Below are 17632 nucleotides of genomic sequence, written 5' to 3'. Positions count from 1 at the left end.
CTGGGGAGCTGAGCATCACCAGACTCAGGCATTGCCATGAGCCTCTCCAGCCCCTTCCCCATAGAGCTCCCACAGAATTCTGAGACTGATGGATCTGGATCTGCCTCACTGGCTGGTGGCAAACACTCTGTGCCTCTCTCTGCCTGTGGCAGGTAGCTCAGAGCTGTATGGAGAGACAGGTTTGGGGCTGTCCTGCATGGGATTTTCCTTGTTTTGCCCAAAGTAAGATGAATAAACAGATAAAGAACCCAACCAGCTCTATAGTGAAGGATCAGGGGGTTCATTGGGAAGGTGAGTGCAAGGTGAGTGTCCCTCCTGCTGAGCAGCTGCTGCCAAGTTCATTCATGCAGCAGTGCTGGAGGCTGTTCCTGCAGGAGATTCCTGCTGTTTGTCAACTACAGGAGAGGGGAATGTCCACAGCAAGGAGAAAGCAGATCAGATAAATGGAGTTTATTGCTGATCAGCTGCTAGGATTGTTTTCAAGTTCTAGGAGCCAACTGAAATGTCAGCTCGGGAGTCATTGTTCTTCAGTCAAGAGCCACGTCTCCAGCAACACCAAGGTATATTTATTTTAAGACATAGCAATGAAAGGGAAAGAATTTATCGCTAAACAAAATTCCTAAGTCAAATGGAGGACTTGTCGCCCACTGGCAAAACAATTTGGTCATTTCATTTTGCTTCTATTTTTTCTGTTTGCCAGTTTCTTTTCTTTCCAGGCATAACATGTTCACTTTTAGTCAAACACAGCAGATTCTAACAAAACTAAACAAACAAACAAAAAACCCCAACCAACAACAAAAACCCCAAGCCATCTGTAAGAAAAGAAAGTTATTCTTTTCTCTTTGTTTGGCATCTTTTCTGGATAGTTCTGACTGTCCAGCCATTGCAACTCATTTTGCACTTAGTTAACTAACAGCAAAATATCCCAAATATCTTGCATGTCTTTTGCTTTCTCTCATTTCTTCTGAACTTGAATTGATAATCATTACTGGTACCAGGTAGTTTCTTACATTCATCAAAGCTTCACTGATGGGCACTTTATTTTCTCTTTCTCTCCTTCCTCTCACTTTTTCTGCCCCCTTCTATTTGTCTCTTTAGACTGCAACCTTCCTTTTTCACTCAGTTGCACTCTGATTTTGGTTTATAGGAATTTTCTGTGCCAGCCAGGATGGCAGTGTCTCAGGAGGATGGAAGGGATCTGAAACTGTTCCCAATGAGTGCAGCTTCTCTTTTTTTTGTTTCTCCCTGCAGCAGGTGTCTCCCCTCTCTTGCACCTCTGCAAAGTGCAAGGCTGTTGGGCTCAGCACATCAGTGCTGTGCGCCAGCTGGGACAGGGAGGGACTGCAGCAGGTTCACAGCAAGGAGCAGGCTCTGTTGGGACAGACTGTAGAGCACTGTGTCACAGAACTGAAAAAGTCTCTGGGGCTCGGAATAAATGAAATAAATGTCTACAGATGTGACACTTCTGACTGGGATTTGTCTCAAAGACAGAGCTGGAAAGTTAGCACCATGTAGTTCTTTTCTCTTTTAAAGGGTTAAAGTGAAAGGATTAAAGATGCAACTTATGCTGGGTTGTTTTTAATTTTGTGGGAGAATGTCAATGGACAGATGAATTTATTTTCCAGTATTTGAAAATAGGGAGGGGAGCCGAGGGGGAAAAGAAGGCTGTCAGATAAAAAAAGTACCTTTTGCACATCACAATAACCACTCTTACTTTGGTAAAGCTATACACACCCACACTCTGAGAAGCTGAGCTGCAGGATTATTTTCCCAATATAACTTCTCCCTTTTCTCCCTGCAGAGGACAAGGATGGCACAGGGAGTGGTTTGCCTTGCACAGTGTGTGTTCACACCTCTGACACACCCAGCCCAGGACGAGGAGTGCAGGATTTGCTCTCTCTAGATGTGTGTTGATGACTGACCTCAAACACACGTGGCTTTGCCACTGCAGCAGGTGGCACACGTGACACTGGGTGTCATCAGGGACTGTGGGCCTGTTTGAGTTGTCAGAATTCTTAAGAGCTTATACCTGAAATTTGTCTTCAGTAAACACATATGCTTCCTTTCATTTTAAAAAGGGCACAAGGAAGAACTAGACTATTTATTTAGCTCCAGGGTGCCATCAGTTTTGATGTGACTGTTTCCAACTGGAATAGATCAAAACTCAGGATTCCTGGGGGGGAAAAAAACCCCTCAGGAATACTTTCAGTTCTGCAAAGTGACCATATTTATTCTGCTTTATGAAGGAATTAATTTTTAGGTTGACCTTCATGTATTGCATACTCTAAATGTATGAAAAATACTGAAATGGTTGCATCACCTGAAATATAAATTATAGTGAGAACCTGTCTAGGCCAAGTGAGTGTGATTGGTAGGTGATTCTTCTGTAGAAGGGGCAGAAAATTAGAGAATGACAGAATGTTTGGGTGGGAAGGCACCTGATCTTCAGAAGAAGCCTATTGTCATATGAGCACTCCCAGTATTTTCTTTCCTTCCACAGAATGACATTCAGCATTGCACATGCCCACTTTAGAGCTTAAAATATCAGGAGGCTTTCTTTGTTCATGATGCATCAGGAAATGAACCTTATCTCATTCTTCCAAACTAGATGTGCAGCTTTGTTTTTAAATTGTCATTGGATCCAGCAACACACACACACACACACACACACACATTCCTGTTCTGTGTGCCTCAGAATCTTGTTATTAAACAAAACACAAATGGCAAACTAATGCAAGTCAACATGTACTTTGTTAGTATAATTCCTCGAATTGAATTACTATTTTATTCCACGGAATAAAGCAGTTAAAAGTTAGAGAATATTCAAGTATGTAAATAAGTCGGAATTTCTGCATATTTGACATGCCACTAATCATGGTTTATACCTGAGCATTCTGTCACATAAAAGATAATTGATATATGACGGTAGTGTGTTCATAACTGGCTAGAATCTGTAATTCTTATAACTGTGCAGAATAAAATCTGTATGAATACCAAAAGTAAAATCAACTTATATTCATGTGATGGTGAACTGAAAACTGAGTGACTCTGAGAGATCTAACTGTGTAACTCTGTGACTGGGTAGGATGCTATGCAGTCAGATGCCTTGAAATTTCTAAAGTTAACTTTCTGCATGTGTGTGCAGAGGTAAGAATGTCCTAGACTCATTTCCTGACTTCTTCCATGGGAGATGCAGCCTGGTTTGCTTTGTTTTCATCATTGAGGCCCAATAAATGTTTACATAATTGAAAATTAGGTCTACAACTTTTAATGCATTTAGCTTTTCTTTTGTCTTTGTATAAAAAAGAAGAACCTTTTATAGCAGTGGAAAATGTGCAATTTGTGGTTGTAAGGCAAGGAGCATTTGTGTTAATTGATGAATGTTCTTTAAGTTTGGGTTACTTTAACATCTCATTTCTCTCTGGCTGGATTTTTATGGTGGTGTGACTTGAAAAAAAGTGGTGAATCATGATGGGAAGATTTCTCTAGGTATGGATGCAGAGGAGAAATAAGGGATTGCCATCATCATCACCATCATCATTTTACCATGTGACACTGATGCCTGAACAGGCTTACCTAAAACAGAGGCTAGGCAAAGTTAGGAGAATAAAAAACAGATAAATGTATTGAAGGCCTTCAAGGTGCATTCAGAGCAGACAAAGCCTTTACACCCAAAATGGACAGTGAGTCACAAGGTTTTCATACTTTGTAATTTCTGTCCATTAACATATTGAGCTTTAATCCTCCAATTACACCTTCAGGTGATGATGTCAATTACTCCAAGTTTGCTCCCCCAATTCACTGTTGTTTACATATCTTGGGGCTCTGAGGCAGCCAAGTGTCCTTAGATTTCCAACTTATAGGAATTGTTTTGTCTAAAGATGCTGGGAACAGAAGTTGTAGCACTCTATATGGAGTCCAGAACCACACGCTAAAATTACAGACACACGAAAAATATAGACGCTAAAATCCTAGGCATCAACACAAGAAAATGCAGATATTGCACTTCTTCAGGCAGCTGGACAGAAGGAGAAGGGATTTCTGTTCCACGTGCTGCTGGCACAAGGAGATCACGGAGCGTTTGCGTTGAGGTTTCCTGAAGGCACTGAGGATCCACTGTGGGTTTATCAGTTAATGTGCTGAGCCACTGCCACTGTTGCCTTTTGCAGATAACACACTGAGCATCCTGGCCAAGCACAGCGGGTTCAGCCGGCAGAAGCAGGAGGTGTACCTGCTGCCCATCGTCATCAGCGACAGCGGCACGCCGCCCATGAGCAGCACCAGCACGCTGACCATCCGCGTGTGCGGCTGCAGCAGCGAGGGCATCGTGCAGTCCTGCAACGTGGAGGCCTACGTGCTGCCCATCGGCCTCAGCATGGGAGCCCTCATCGCCATCCTGGCCTGCATCATCCTGCTGCTCGGTGCGTGCTCTGCCGCGGCCTGGGCACAGCTCCCCTCACTCCCGGGGCCCTGAGGGCTGCAGGGCTCCCACAGGAGCAGGGACAGTCCTGTCAGGGAGTTCTGTCAGGATTGAATCTGTCGTTTCCCAAGAGCTGGACAGAAGCAGGGAAAGTAAAGTCCTGTCCTGAGGTAGTTCTACCCACGAATGACAGAATAATCAGGTGTGAAATGGGAAACTGAAAATCAGATCAGGGGTGTTGAGTAGCAAGGTGAACGCAGTGTGTGCTACTCATGATGGGAAATGGATCTGTTGTGTCTTCTAAGACTCACTTAGTTGAGTCTTAGAAGATACAACAAGATCTGTTGTATCTTCTAAGACTCACTTCTAAGATTCACTTGTATGAATCATGGAATCATGGAGTATCCTAAGCTGGATATCCTAAGAATCCCCAAGGCTCATGGATCAGCTGCTGTCCCTGCACAGACACCCAGCAATCCCAGCCTGTGCATCCCTGGCAGTGCTGTCCAAAGGCTCCTGGAGCTCTGGCAGATTTGGGAATGTCACCATTGCCTGGGGAGCCTGGGCAGTGCCAGCACCCTCTGGGGGAAGAACCTTTCCTGATCTCCAGCCTGCCCTGCCCTGCCCAGCTCCAGCCCTTCCCTGGTGCTGTCCCTGTCCAAGAGCAGAGATCAGAGCTGCAGCCCCTGCTGAGCTCTGCCCTTGGCTCCTGTTCTCCAGCTGAACCAGCCCAGTGCCCTCCTCGGGTGTCCCCTCTAAGTCTTCCCCAGCCCTGGCTCCCTCCTTTGGATGCTTTCTTAGAGCTTTATATCTTTCCATTATATATAAATTTATATTTGTATATTTGTATTACGAGTTTATTTTGGATTGTAATGGCACAAGAGACACTAAAACGTTACAAGATAAACAGTGTGGTATATTCTAATAAAACATAAAACATTTGTAAACAACATCAAGCAAGTGAGGGAGAGAACAGTGAGAGTCCTATTTCTGCACTTCGCAGCTTCACTTTGTAACTGAGATTTACATCAGTGACTGAGATTTCAGCATTAAGCTGCAAAAAGAAGTGTAACCCATTTAGAGTTTTTTATGCATCTCTCCATGATTCTGAAATTGAGCTAAGCTCTTTCTTTCTTATTGTCTCACGGTCTTTTTAGTTATATAATAGGAGTCTCTTGCAACAGGTAGAAAAAACACTGGTTTTCTTCTCCCATTAGGGCTATGTTTTCAGAAAAACGCCCTCTAATTTTGGAAAACGCCATCCATAGTGTAGATCATTATAGACTACGTGAATAATGGTAGTTTGACTTCACTTCCAAAGGGAAAAGTTGAGCTCAGAATTAGAACTATGGGAGATCTTAATGCTGATATAAAATAGAGCTTCAGATGTAAATGCAAGCGGAGAATCAAAGACTATAGGACTAATCAGAGCTTCTGATCAAATTTCCATCACCTGAACGGGGTTGGGGTTATAGGTCTTTCAGCTTTTCACCCTTATTACTCCCAAAAGCAACCTCTCCCCTTCCCCAGCTGCACTCACCATGTGGTGTTTGGATTGGAAATGGTTTGCCTAATCAGCTTGTGGTGCTCTCTTTGCAGTCATTGTGGTGCTGTTTGTAACACTGAGAAGACACAAGAATGAGCCTCTGATCATCAAAGATGACGAAGATGTGAGGGAAAACATCATTCGCTATGACGATGAAGGAGGTGGAGAGGAAGACACAGAAGCATTTGACATTGCAACTTTGCAAAATCCGGATGGAATTAATGGATTTTTGCCTCGTAAGGATATTAAGCCTGATCTTCAATTTATGCCCAGGCAGGGTCTTGCACCTGTTCCTAACGGTGTTGATGTTGATGAATTTATTAATGTGAGGCTTCATGAAGCTGATAATGACCCCACAGCTCCACCCTATGACTCTATCCAGATTTATGGCTATGAAGGAAAGGGGTCAGCGGCTGGTTCCCTTAGCTCATTGGAGTCCTCCACATCAGACTCAGATCAGAATTTTGACTACCTCAGTGAATGGGGTCCTCGCTTTAAAAGACTTGGAGAACTTTACTCAGTTGGAGAAAGTGACAAAGAAACTTGACAGTGGATTACAAACTTTTTCCCTGTTGACTTAATGATCATGTAATATTCTAGGGCCACTGCTGTTAGTTAAAACTATTGTGGCTTTTTGTTTTAGAGGCAAGTTTAGCGCCAGTCATCTATAAAATCAACTACATTGTAATGTTGAACCAAAAAAAAAAAGTATATGTTAGGAGGTTAAGTCTTGTGGAGTGTGAAGTAAAGTATGTGGAGTGTCTAGAAGTCTTTGGATATTTGATATTCACTTGACCACTCTGAAGATGGAGATTTGGATCTTTGATTATCTTCAGTGAATTGAAAAGAACAAAACAGAAATTGGTGCTCTCTTAGGAAATGGACTTGCAGGGATTTGCTGTTGAACAGTAGCTCCTGCCAGTATGTGTAAAGCTAAAGGTTTGTTTCTGCATTGCCAACAAAGATCCCGCCACAGAAATGTTAAAAGCAATATCTTGGTCTTCTTAGCAATGCTGAGCAGAAATAGCATTGCCAACCCCTACTGGCTCCTACTGTGCAGTGACCATCCGTTGTACATACAGTAATTGTTGGCCACGTAACCACAGACTGAATATCATCTCTAAATATTGTGTCAAGCCTTAAAATATTCACATGTTCTTAATCCATTCCAGTGATGGGTAATAAATACTACTAATGTGTAGAGATTCAGAGGCAGGGCTGCAGAACCTTGCTTCACAAAAGAATCTTTTTTTCTAGAAGAAGGATCAATCCTGTGCTTCGTCTTCTGAAAGAAAAAAACTGTGAAATGGGATGGACTTACATAAAATGAAAGAATTGCTGATTTTATTGCTAAAGATCGAATTTATTTGTTTAATCTTTGAAATAAATATTTTATTGATGTCCATTACTGCTTTTATTTATTAAGACTGATAATCTATAGAGTAAGATTATGAAGAAAACTAAATTATATCAGTTAGATTTTTTTTTTTCTATATATAATGAATGTTTCATACATGTACATTTTGAAAAGAAAAATGACAAATTGTTGCAGGTTAAAGCAGTTCCCTGTCCATTTGCAGTAGCTGAATTTTAAGAGAACGCTGGCAGGAATTAAACTTTCCCAGAGAAAACTTTTGACAGTTTTATATCTTCTTCATAAATCTAGTACCTGGTGTTTTTAATACAAGCACAAACAGCTGGAAGTAAACTGGTTCATGTGAATATTTAAACTATAGACTTTTAGAAATCCACACATAACACAGTACAGTACAAAAAAACATGCTTATAGTTCTCCACTGTATTAGAGCAGGAACCAGTGTGTACATAATTTTACTGCTTCTGTTATTAGCATTTTTTTCTATAATATTCATAGTGATGCACCAGGGCTCTTGCACACAGAGAAAGAACACTAGAAGCTGCAAGCGTACTCAATTTGTAATGCAAACTTGCCATTTAGAAGTAGCAATTGTATAAGAAAGCTACGTATTACATGCAAATCATTTTAATTTTCTACTTTGTTTTGAAGCTATATTATTGTTTGTTTATTTACTCCATGTATTGTATTCAGAGAAACTCCTGTATTGTTTCCTACTTTGTGAAATATATTTTTATAAATACTTTTCTTGTTATTGCTTTTCTTTCAGGTTTACCTGGGCACTGCAGAAAAGAATCTGCCTGAATAACTTCATAGTTCTTTGAGGAATGTAATTTCTTCAAAATCCTTTATTTATTAGTTGAGTACAGACAAAATAAAAAACAAGAAGGAGAATATTTGAAACATTATTTGACAGTGATTGCAGAATTTTGACAGTGATTGGAGCACAGGAGTTATGAGAGTCTGATTCACTGCACCATGCTGAAAAATAACCTGACACGATTTTTTAAAGAATTGCTAGTTAAAACAACCCACTGATTTTAATTCCTCAATAACACTTGTTCTGCAAATGAAGAATTCTTCATGCAACACCCCCAATTTTGCCTGTATTTCAGATGGAAACATTGACTGCTTTAGCTGCAGCACAACTGCGTTGAATGACTGTAGTCTGTGCGCAACTAATACATTAATACACTTTGATATGTATTATAAAGATCTTATTGATATTCATTAAGTATCCAATACATTTAAGTTTTTTATTAAAAAAAACCCCAAACCTGCTTTGTAATAACTGTAATCTAAAAATTTTGGCAAAACACGAAACGAAAGAGTGATGTCCTCTGAGGGTAGGAAAGAAGCAGTCCTGGAGATTTCAATGAAATCAAACATATTTCTGTAACACACTGCAAAAAAAGCCAAACACACTCTTACTCAACACTTCCTCCTAGTGCCAGAGTGTTCTGAGCTGCCATGCCAGATCCAATTGCAGTGTAAATGGGAAAGTGATTCAAACCTGAGCCAATTTCTGTGTCCATCCCACCCCTGGGAGCCAGGGAGGAGCTGTGAGTGTGGCTCGTGGCATTGTCTGGGGCCACAGCAGTATTCAGGGCAAGGCTCTGCCCTGACTGGGACTTAGAGGCCACACTGGAGAGTTTAGCAAAGCTCTTTTGTAGGAAAACTCACAAATGGAAAACCTTCTGATTGCCTTTCTGATTGAAAGTTCCATCTGAGACCACGACAGCGCATTCAGTAATAAGATTTCCAGGAAAAAAATCCCATCACTGGCACTGTAGGAGAGGCAAAGCATGACAGAAATCTCATCATTGTCAGTCAAAAAGAGATGGGAGTTGCTACTGCTGGGCACAGCTCTAAATTGGGCATTTCTGCAGCTTTTAAACAGGAATAGCTACAATGCAAAGGGGAGAAAAAGAATTAATGAGTTTCTGACCTGGCAGTAGAGCTGTGCTATTTCTTGTGTCATTGCATCCCCACCAAAAGGAAATGATTAATTCTGCAAGCTAATTCCATGGAATTTGATATAAATTTTTTACCAATATATGTTAGAGAGTTAAGTGTCAATCGTTCCGTTTTCCAGTACTTCTCCTTTTTTGACAATAAAATTAACTCAGCATAAGATTATTTTGGATAACAACAGTATTTAGGGTATTAGATCATACTGTTCCACATTTTCTAGATTTAGACATATTAACGACACTTTTTAAGCATGTAAAAATGTAATTCATCTTTTTCAACAACATTTAATTAGCGATTGACTCATTGCAAGTGACAAGGCAAATGCATTCAATTAGAATTATTAATACTGATAAATTTGAGAAGTAAATTCTCAAAATCCTTCACGAGTGCCAAGTGCCTTAGAGCCCCATTGATCCTGGCCTGCCTTCCCTGGCTGTGCCTCACGTCGTTTGTCTCAACTGCTGAGGTAAATCATCCCACCCAGGAGAGCTGGAATTCGGAGGTGTTGGCCTTTAAGGACACAAAATGCAGCTCAGGCATTTCAGTACAAGAGCACTGTGAAGGGAATGTGTGTGTTCATGTTTATTAAATATAACTTGGATGGCTAAAGCTCTTCAGCATGTCCTGTCCTCTGCAGCAACTGAAAGCAGAGGCTGTTGTGTGCTCTGACCTTGAAATCAGATCATGGCAAGCTCATTTAAATACATTTTTAACCTGGTATCATTACACCTTTTTGTCTATGGTGACTTTGAAATGACTCTGAAATACAGAGGAGAGAAAATGGCTCAAGACTTTCATTTAAATCAGCAGTTGCTGATCACAGGAGAAACATTTAACACTATGGCAACTCCAAATCCCATCAGCTCCGTGGCAGCGCAGCAGTGACAATTCTCAGTCTGGAGAACAGACAGAATGTCTGCGAAATAGTCTGCTTGGAATAACTCTATTTGTACAGCTCTGCTAGAGATGGAGCTGCTGATTTTAATAGAAAAAGGAAAATAAATCAGCTCTGCTACATCCATGCAGTTGCATCTACCTACAAATGTGTGTGGCAATTTGTTTGAACTGCCTGCATGGCTATGGAATTCTGGAAATGGATAAATGGGCTTAGAAAGCTTCTCCAAGGTCTGTCCAGCCAGAGGAAACCTTGGCAGGTAGCCTGTTTCTGTATCTGACTTCCTTGGGATATAATTTCAGTCTGAATGGAGCTGTTTGGCTGTTTCTCTTCTTTTGCCTGCTCCTCTCTCCACCACTTCATCTATCCTGAGCAGTTATACTGGGAACAGAATGTTAGGAAGTTCATTAAGACCTCTTTTTGAGCTGGTCAGTGTTCAGGGACTGAAAAATGCAGCTTACCCAGGACAGTGAGGTTCACCAAGCTCCCTTCCTCCTCTAGGGAAGACTGAACATGGAGTTACTTGTACTAAACGACTTTTTCTGTATTTAAATTATGCTGAAAAATCTGAAGCTAATGATGGTGCTTTTTAATTAATAGCAAAATATAAATAATAGAAAAAATTTTTCATTAGCAGCAGATATTCGCAAGTGTTTCTGATCAAGAGAAGTGAAAAGTTCATCAAAAGTTCATTGGACCTGCAGGGCCAGGAGACAGGGAATGGCTTCCCAGGGCCAGAGGGCAGGGCTGGATGGGATCTTGGGCAGGAATTGTTCCCTGGCAGGGTGGGCAGGCCCTGGCACAGGGTGCCCAGAGAAGCTGTGGCTGCCCCTGGATCCCTGGCAGTGTCCAAGGGCAGCTTGGCCATTGGGGCTTGGAGCAGCCTGGGACAGTGCAAGGTGTCCCTGCCAGGGCTGGGGTGGCACTGCATGGGATTTAAGGTCCTTCCAACCCAAACCATTCTTGGATTCTATGTAAAGAAGCTCCTCAAAACATTATTTTTCAGCTTTGGAAAGTTTTCTAGCAGTGGCAGGATACCCGTAAATGAAAGCTTAGTAAAAATAAAAATGTAAAAAGTAAAAAGTGAGACCATTCACTGTTGTTAGTTTGCTTTCAGACCACAGCACGTGTCATTAGCAGAAAATAGAAAGTACTGATGGAGTGAGCAATGAAAGCTTTCTGTGCTCTATCATTCAGATAAGTTGGACTTGTATTATTTCTACATTTGTACACTATTTGTGCAAGATAATATTCTGGCTTTGCAGAAGGTGGAAACCAATTTAACTTGCTGTATAATTCACAGTGATGGGTTTTGTAATCACACTGCAAAATGAGTCTAGCTGCTGTATTATACAATACTGATACTGGCTGATGTGCTGCAGAACCAGACCCTCTCCAAATAATGTCATGGTATTCTAAATGAGAAAATAGAAAAGTCCTGACAATGCTTTTTGTGCAACTGCAACTAAGACATCTTCCAAAATGGCTAATAAAAGCGAGCTGAAGCACAGAGTTTTCTGGCAGAGCCTTGTAAATGTGCTCATTAGCATTGCAACACAACCATCTCTTCTTTTTTTGTTCCTCCTACCCCCCCCACTGCAAACACTAAACCAGCAAAATCAACAACATGGAAATCTCAGCCTTCTCTTCAGAGGGGATATGGAATAACTTGCAAAATTCCCTTTCTTCTCATTCCACTGGTGCTGGTGCCTGTTTGAAGGAGATCTGTGAGACCACAGGCAGATTGAAGGGAGGAGTGGAGGTTGCCTGTTTTGTTCCATGAATGGAGAAAGCATGTCTGCTGTGGGAGCAGTAGTAGCCTCTCCTGATATTTATCTGTGCACTCCCAAAATACTAATTAAGTTTCATACTGACAGCTCAAATTCCTGTTCATCAGAATGTCACAGGCCCATTACCTGGTGGTAGATACCTACAGAATCATGAGATGGGTGGGGCTGGAAGAGACCTTAAAAATCATCATTTTCCACCTCCTGCCATGGCAGAGACACCTTCCACTGTCTCAGGCTGCTCCAAACCCCAGTGTCCAGCCTGGCCTTGGACACTGCCAGGGATGTTCATACAGTTTAAATACAGACTCATTCCATGGGGCTGATGAACTCAGAGATTTCTTCCCTTAATCCTGTGGAAATGCTCTGGTTTATGAAGTCTGGAAGAAAGAGCCAGGAAGGCAGCAGGCACTGAGAACTGGTGGTGGCAAAAGGATGGGAGATTCTGGAGTCCTCATCTTGGATCTCACTTGGGTCTTTGGGTTGGCTAAGCCTAGCCTTGATTTTTTACTTTCAAAATATTTAACAGCAAAAAATGTCAATTCCTTGCCTTTCATAACAGCTTGTTTTTGAATTATAAATCAGGTCTTGTGGCTGGGGGGGTCTTTTTGTCATTTCTTTCTTTGTTAGTGGAATGTTCCCTGATGGCAACACTGACACAGTTCATTCTGCCAAATTTCACAAGCTGGCAGTTTTACCAATGAATGTGAAAACAAAAGATGTGCATTTTTTAACTGAAATATTATTTATATAATCGGGAGCAACAAAACCAGTTGAATCACCTTTAAAATAAACTCCAACAGTTCCACATTTCCTGCCACAGATGGGATTGCTTTTGGAATGGGATTATCATTTTCAGATACTGATGTACCAGTGCTGGTAGTTTCGTATGCAAGGGAACATCCCTTTAGACAGCTGAGGGATAAGTTTCCTATATTTTATAAAAGAAGAATATCATGACTTTAACCTAGGGATGCAGAAATAGGGGTGTCTTACTTAAAATCACACGAACAAGTAGAATTCAGAGCAGAATTCCCAGTGCTGTTGCAGTGTCTCAGGTGTGAGATCAGCTGGTTAGAGCACCAGATAATTTAGGCAATAGGTGTGACCTCCTCCCTCACCCCCCCAGGGCTCTTGTGCAGCTCTCCAGCACAGATTATCCTGCAGGGATCCATCCCAGTCTCTGCCATGGCAGCATGGGGAAGGTGGCCAAGAGCCTGTCACCCCCAGGGGGACAGAGCTACCTCCCTGCTCTTTGTCTCCAGGCAGCTTTCCCAGCCCTCAGTCAGCTCTGGATTCCTTCCAGTTGCTGCAGGTCCAGCTGTGAGCTGTTCCAGCTGTGGCCACCCAGAGCCACCAAAGAAAAGCAGGGCATTGTTGGTAAAATGTCATTGCAACACGGCGCAGGAGATACAATTAATCCTCGCAAAAAAAGGTCAAGTGTGAATCACCAAATGCTGGAGGGATTGAATGGATATTTTCCAACCCTCTTATATCACATCAAACAGCAGCCGTTTAGTTTATTCTGTATAATGCTTCCTCCATAAATAAGAGTAACAGTGGATGACAAAGGGGCTTTATTTAGACTGTCATAAATGTCTGCTGCTTCTGTTTTCATAATTTACAAGAATAAAAAATCGGGAAATTTTCAGCCAATAATTATATAGAATCAGTCTAGTATTTGACCAAAACAGAAGACTGCATTACTCCTTTCTTTCTGTCCCATCCACCTGCATGTTTTTGGCTTAATTAATTAATTAAATTTAGCATTGTGTCTGCTCTTGTTCGTGTGACAGCTCGTTTGAGAGTTTTAATTCAGACTTGAGTAAGAACACTTTCAGGCAGCCTGCTAATATCAGAGAGGGAGGAAAAGTGTTGTCTTACAAAGCTGTGATTGCCTTAATGACTATTTTTCAAGTTTGCCCACAGCTTCTGTTTCTGAAAATATTTTATCACTTAAAAATGTATTAAAAAATTAGGTGAGTGGGGTTTTGTGCAACCCTAATGTGACACAAACAGAATCTAGTAATTTTTGAGAATTAACTTCCCCTTATGCTTTGTGATGAGCAAATGAGCACATATTGATGTGAAGAATTTTATTGCCAAAAAACAACTACTAGTTGAGAATGGAAACAAAAAAGAAAGACATTAAAAAACCAAAATCCTAAATTTTCAGAATTATTCTGTCCAGTTTTAATTTTCATTTCCAGTCATATTTTCAGTGTGTTTTGGGGAATATTTTGTGGCAACAAATGAATATACTGTCAGTCACAGGAAAATAATGTGTATGAAGAGAATACACATTATTGCTTCAAGTGATCCTTCCATCGTGGAACTTCACAGCCTGATAGCAATTTAATTTCTGCAAGGAATTTTGGGAACTGTAGTCCTCAGGGAGAGTTTGGATGCATTCATTTTTTACAAGCTGGGTAAGGTTTGATGGGCTTGGTGCCACCCTGTGTCAGCTGCTCCAGGTGGGAGGGATGATTTCCCTATTGCTGGGTTTTGTTTCTGATTTTAGGTGATAGGTGAAACAGAAAACTCAGCAAGGCACTGAGTCAGATGTGATACAATACATCCTGATCTAACCTAATTCTTGCTCAGGTAAGTGAATACCAACAGTTTTTGTATTTACTGAAAGAATTTCCCTTAAAAGCTGAAATTCAAAGTTTAGAAGTGTTTCTAAAATATTGTCTATATTCACAGCATTTGGTGTTAAAACATTCAAACAAGTTTCTAGGTGAAAAGCTAATGAGGAAAAAGGGGTACAGCTAAAAAAAATGAAAAAAGTAGAATTATTGCTGTGAGTAGTTCACCTGCCTCAAAGGGTAGAAACTTCCCCTGTGCAGGGAAGCGGAGTGAGAGCTATTCACCACTTAATTAACACTTAAACACACAAAATACAGCCCTGTGCTCTGCAGTGCTTTTCTCTGAGGACACAGCACAGAGAATAAGTTCCAAACTCGCAGCTCTTGCCTTTCCTCTGGCAGCCTCATACATCACTGTGACTTTCCTGCCTGCACCCAGTGCCTTCACAGTTCTGCTGGGCAGAGTGAGCTGGGAATGCTCCGAGTTGTACCAGGCAGCTGGTGAGAGCTCAAATAATGGCCAGGAGCTGAAAAGGAGGGAGCAGCTAAAAAACAAAGTGTCACTTGTGATTCAGTCTCTGTGCTGCAATCTGGGGCTGTAATTGGTTTTAGTGTCTATGCAGTAAGAGCCAAATCAGGTGGGGAATGTAGGGATTTGTGGGGTGAGGAGTAGAGCAGAAAGCAGCATAAACAAGAATCAAAACCCAGAATTTTTTTCTCAAAAATACACCATAAATAGGAGACAGGGTGTGTGTGTGTATAGGATGAGAGAGAATGACAAAGAAATTATCAAAATTTTGAAAAAGAGTCTACACACATGGACATTTAAATCCCTGACATTCAGCCTTTATAAAAAGGATTGCTAGGTCAGTTTATACAGTTCTCAAGGATTTTTAGTCTTGGGGGATAACTCTTAGAAAACTTGTACATCTACTCAAGTTCTTTTCTTCGCTGCTCCTATGTGCAACACAAATAACTTTATTTTTTCTTGCTATAAAGGAATCATCACAGTCACATGATCTGAGCAATAATGTATGTCTGACAATCTGGCTGTGCCTTAAATAGAATTTCATGTTTCAGATTGCCTTTCACCTGGGGGTGAAAGACAATCAAACATCTCACAGGAGCTCTTCTGATGTTGCAGTGTTTTATCCCTCTGATTTGATGATATTTATACAGATCTTTTGCCTTTTGCAAACTGAGGGAATGAAAGATGAGGTGGACTTTTTCTGAAAAAGAAACCACTCTGACAGGTCCATTTCAGAAAAACAGCATGGAGTAAGGAAATCGCTTTCATCCAATTTGGTAGAATTTCACAACAATAAAAGAACATAATAGTTTTTTTTTTCTTACTGACTGTTTTCTAGACCAAATGGATTTCTGCATCAGCACTGATTTGCATGTGTATTAGGGAGAGAGCTACAATGATCCTGATGATTTTATTAGTGATGCTAAGAGAGAGCTGGATAACTCCGTTTTCCCTGAATTCACAAGTTGAAGGCTGAATGTGATTGCAGATGAATCCTTGGCTGTGACTCACAGAGTGTGGACAGCACTGACTGAGCTGGGAATTGCATCCACTGCAGGCTCTGAACATCCCAAGTCCTGGTGCTGGAGAACACTCTCAGATTTTCCTTAGAATAATAGATAAAATGCATTTGGAGGAAAGCTCCTGAGACCTGCTTCCCTGCTGGTACAAGTTCTAAGCAAGTCCAGAATTTGCTTCCTTCCCTCGGTGAGGCTGGAACGTCTTTGTGGGAAAAGCAGTGTCGAGGTCTGTGTGTGGACATAAGGTGTATTCCTGGAAATCTCTCTTTAGAGGGAGCCTAAATGAGCTCAGCTCTATCAGAAAGAGTTGTTCTGTATCCTCAGGGGACCAGAGCAGGACTATTTTCCTTTCTCACAGGAACACAGAGCACATTCCTAAGTGTAAATAAAGAAGTGCATTAGAACCAGAGCTACAGCAGGTGAAGATTAGAAGTAAAAATTCTAGTCCCTTGCAAAATTAATTCTTCTTGACAGTTAAGGAAAAAGGACTTTCAGATCTTGTTTTGTAAAAAATATGCATTAAGCTTAAAGCAGATCTATGGGACTATAAATAACCTGAATTTTTGAGTAGGAATTGTCATTGTAATACATGGATCAATAAAGAGGATTTATATAGTCCCCAAGCAGATACTTCAGAACAATGGTCAATTCCTCATTACCCTTTACTCTGAGCCTGTCTCATTTTATGTGCTATCCTCTCAAAAAATATTCCTGACTGATGCCTCTGTGCTTTGCTGATGATGTTCCTGTGGAATGTGTTGCATGCCAAACTTTTACGTGGCCAGAAACAAAAAATTCACCTTCCTGGCAATTCTCTTCTAACATCTCTCCTCTGTTTTCTGACAAGAAGGCAGATGTACTTCCCTAAGTTAATACCATTTAGTCAGTTATCTTTTTACTTATCACCCCCTTTGGTATGGTATAGGAGAATGAATTGTATGTTCATTACATGTTTTGTGTTGTGTTTGAGTCCTGGGTGATAAATGATTTTTAAACATATACCAATCACTTAAATGAGAACGTTATGTGCCAAAATAATGTCCCTTTCAGGAACTGGTACTGTGTTAAGGGATACCTGTGCAAGGAGAACAGAAGATAAACTTGGTTTAAATGATAAAGTCTATGAAAAAAAAAAGTGATATTCAAGCCAGATAAATTCTCAACTGTAAAGAAAGAATAAAAGGACAATTTGCCCTTCTATTGCCTGGGATTAGTGAATGGTATAAAGGAAGGGAAAAAGGAACAAATCATACTGGATTGGCAAGAGACAAAATGATGGAGGTTAAAAAGTCACTGCTATTCACAGGAGGTTCCTCCAGCATTAACCTGGTTATTTACCTCCCTATTGGAGCAGAGAAAGAGCACATGAATAGTTTAATTAATAGCCAGGCTTTAGAGGCTCCAGCACTGCAAAGCACTGTCACAAGGTTTTCTTGAGAGATTGGTTCCATCAAGAGTCCACGTGAGTTGAAGGGGAGCAATACAATCCTGTCTCTTTA

General features: G+C 41.0%; 1 protein-coding gene across 2 annotated transcripts in view; it reads left to right on the top strand.

Annotated features, from left to right (window-relative positions):
• Positions 1 to 11733, top strand: part of CDH8 (cadherin 8) — a 154774-nt gene extending 143041 nt beyond the window's left edge. For both annotated transcript variants that reach the window (XM_085072000.1, XM_085072001.1), the window contains 2 exons: positions 4170 to 4421; positions 6020 to 11733. In XM_085072000.1, the coding sequence (XP_084928126.1) occupies positions 4170 to 4421; positions 6020 to 6513 (746 nt within the window). In that variant the 3' untranslated portion in view covers positions 6514 to 11733. The remainder of the gene's footprint in view (positions 1 to 4169; positions 4422 to 6019) is intronic.
• Positions 11734 to 17632: the final 5899 nt, after the last annotated feature.

This window comes from Lichenostomus cassidix, chromosome 11 (assembly GCF_008360975.1).
Source record: "Lichenostomus cassidix isolate B80296 chromosome 11, HeHo_3.0, whole genome shotgun sequence".
NCBI classification, from domain to species: Eukaryota; Metazoa; Chordata; class Aves; order Passeriformes; family Meliphagidae; genus Lichenostomus; species Lichenostomus cassidix.
The sequence above is the reverse complement of the archived record's forward strand: the minus strand, read 5'-3'. Positions and strand labels throughout refer to the sequence as shown.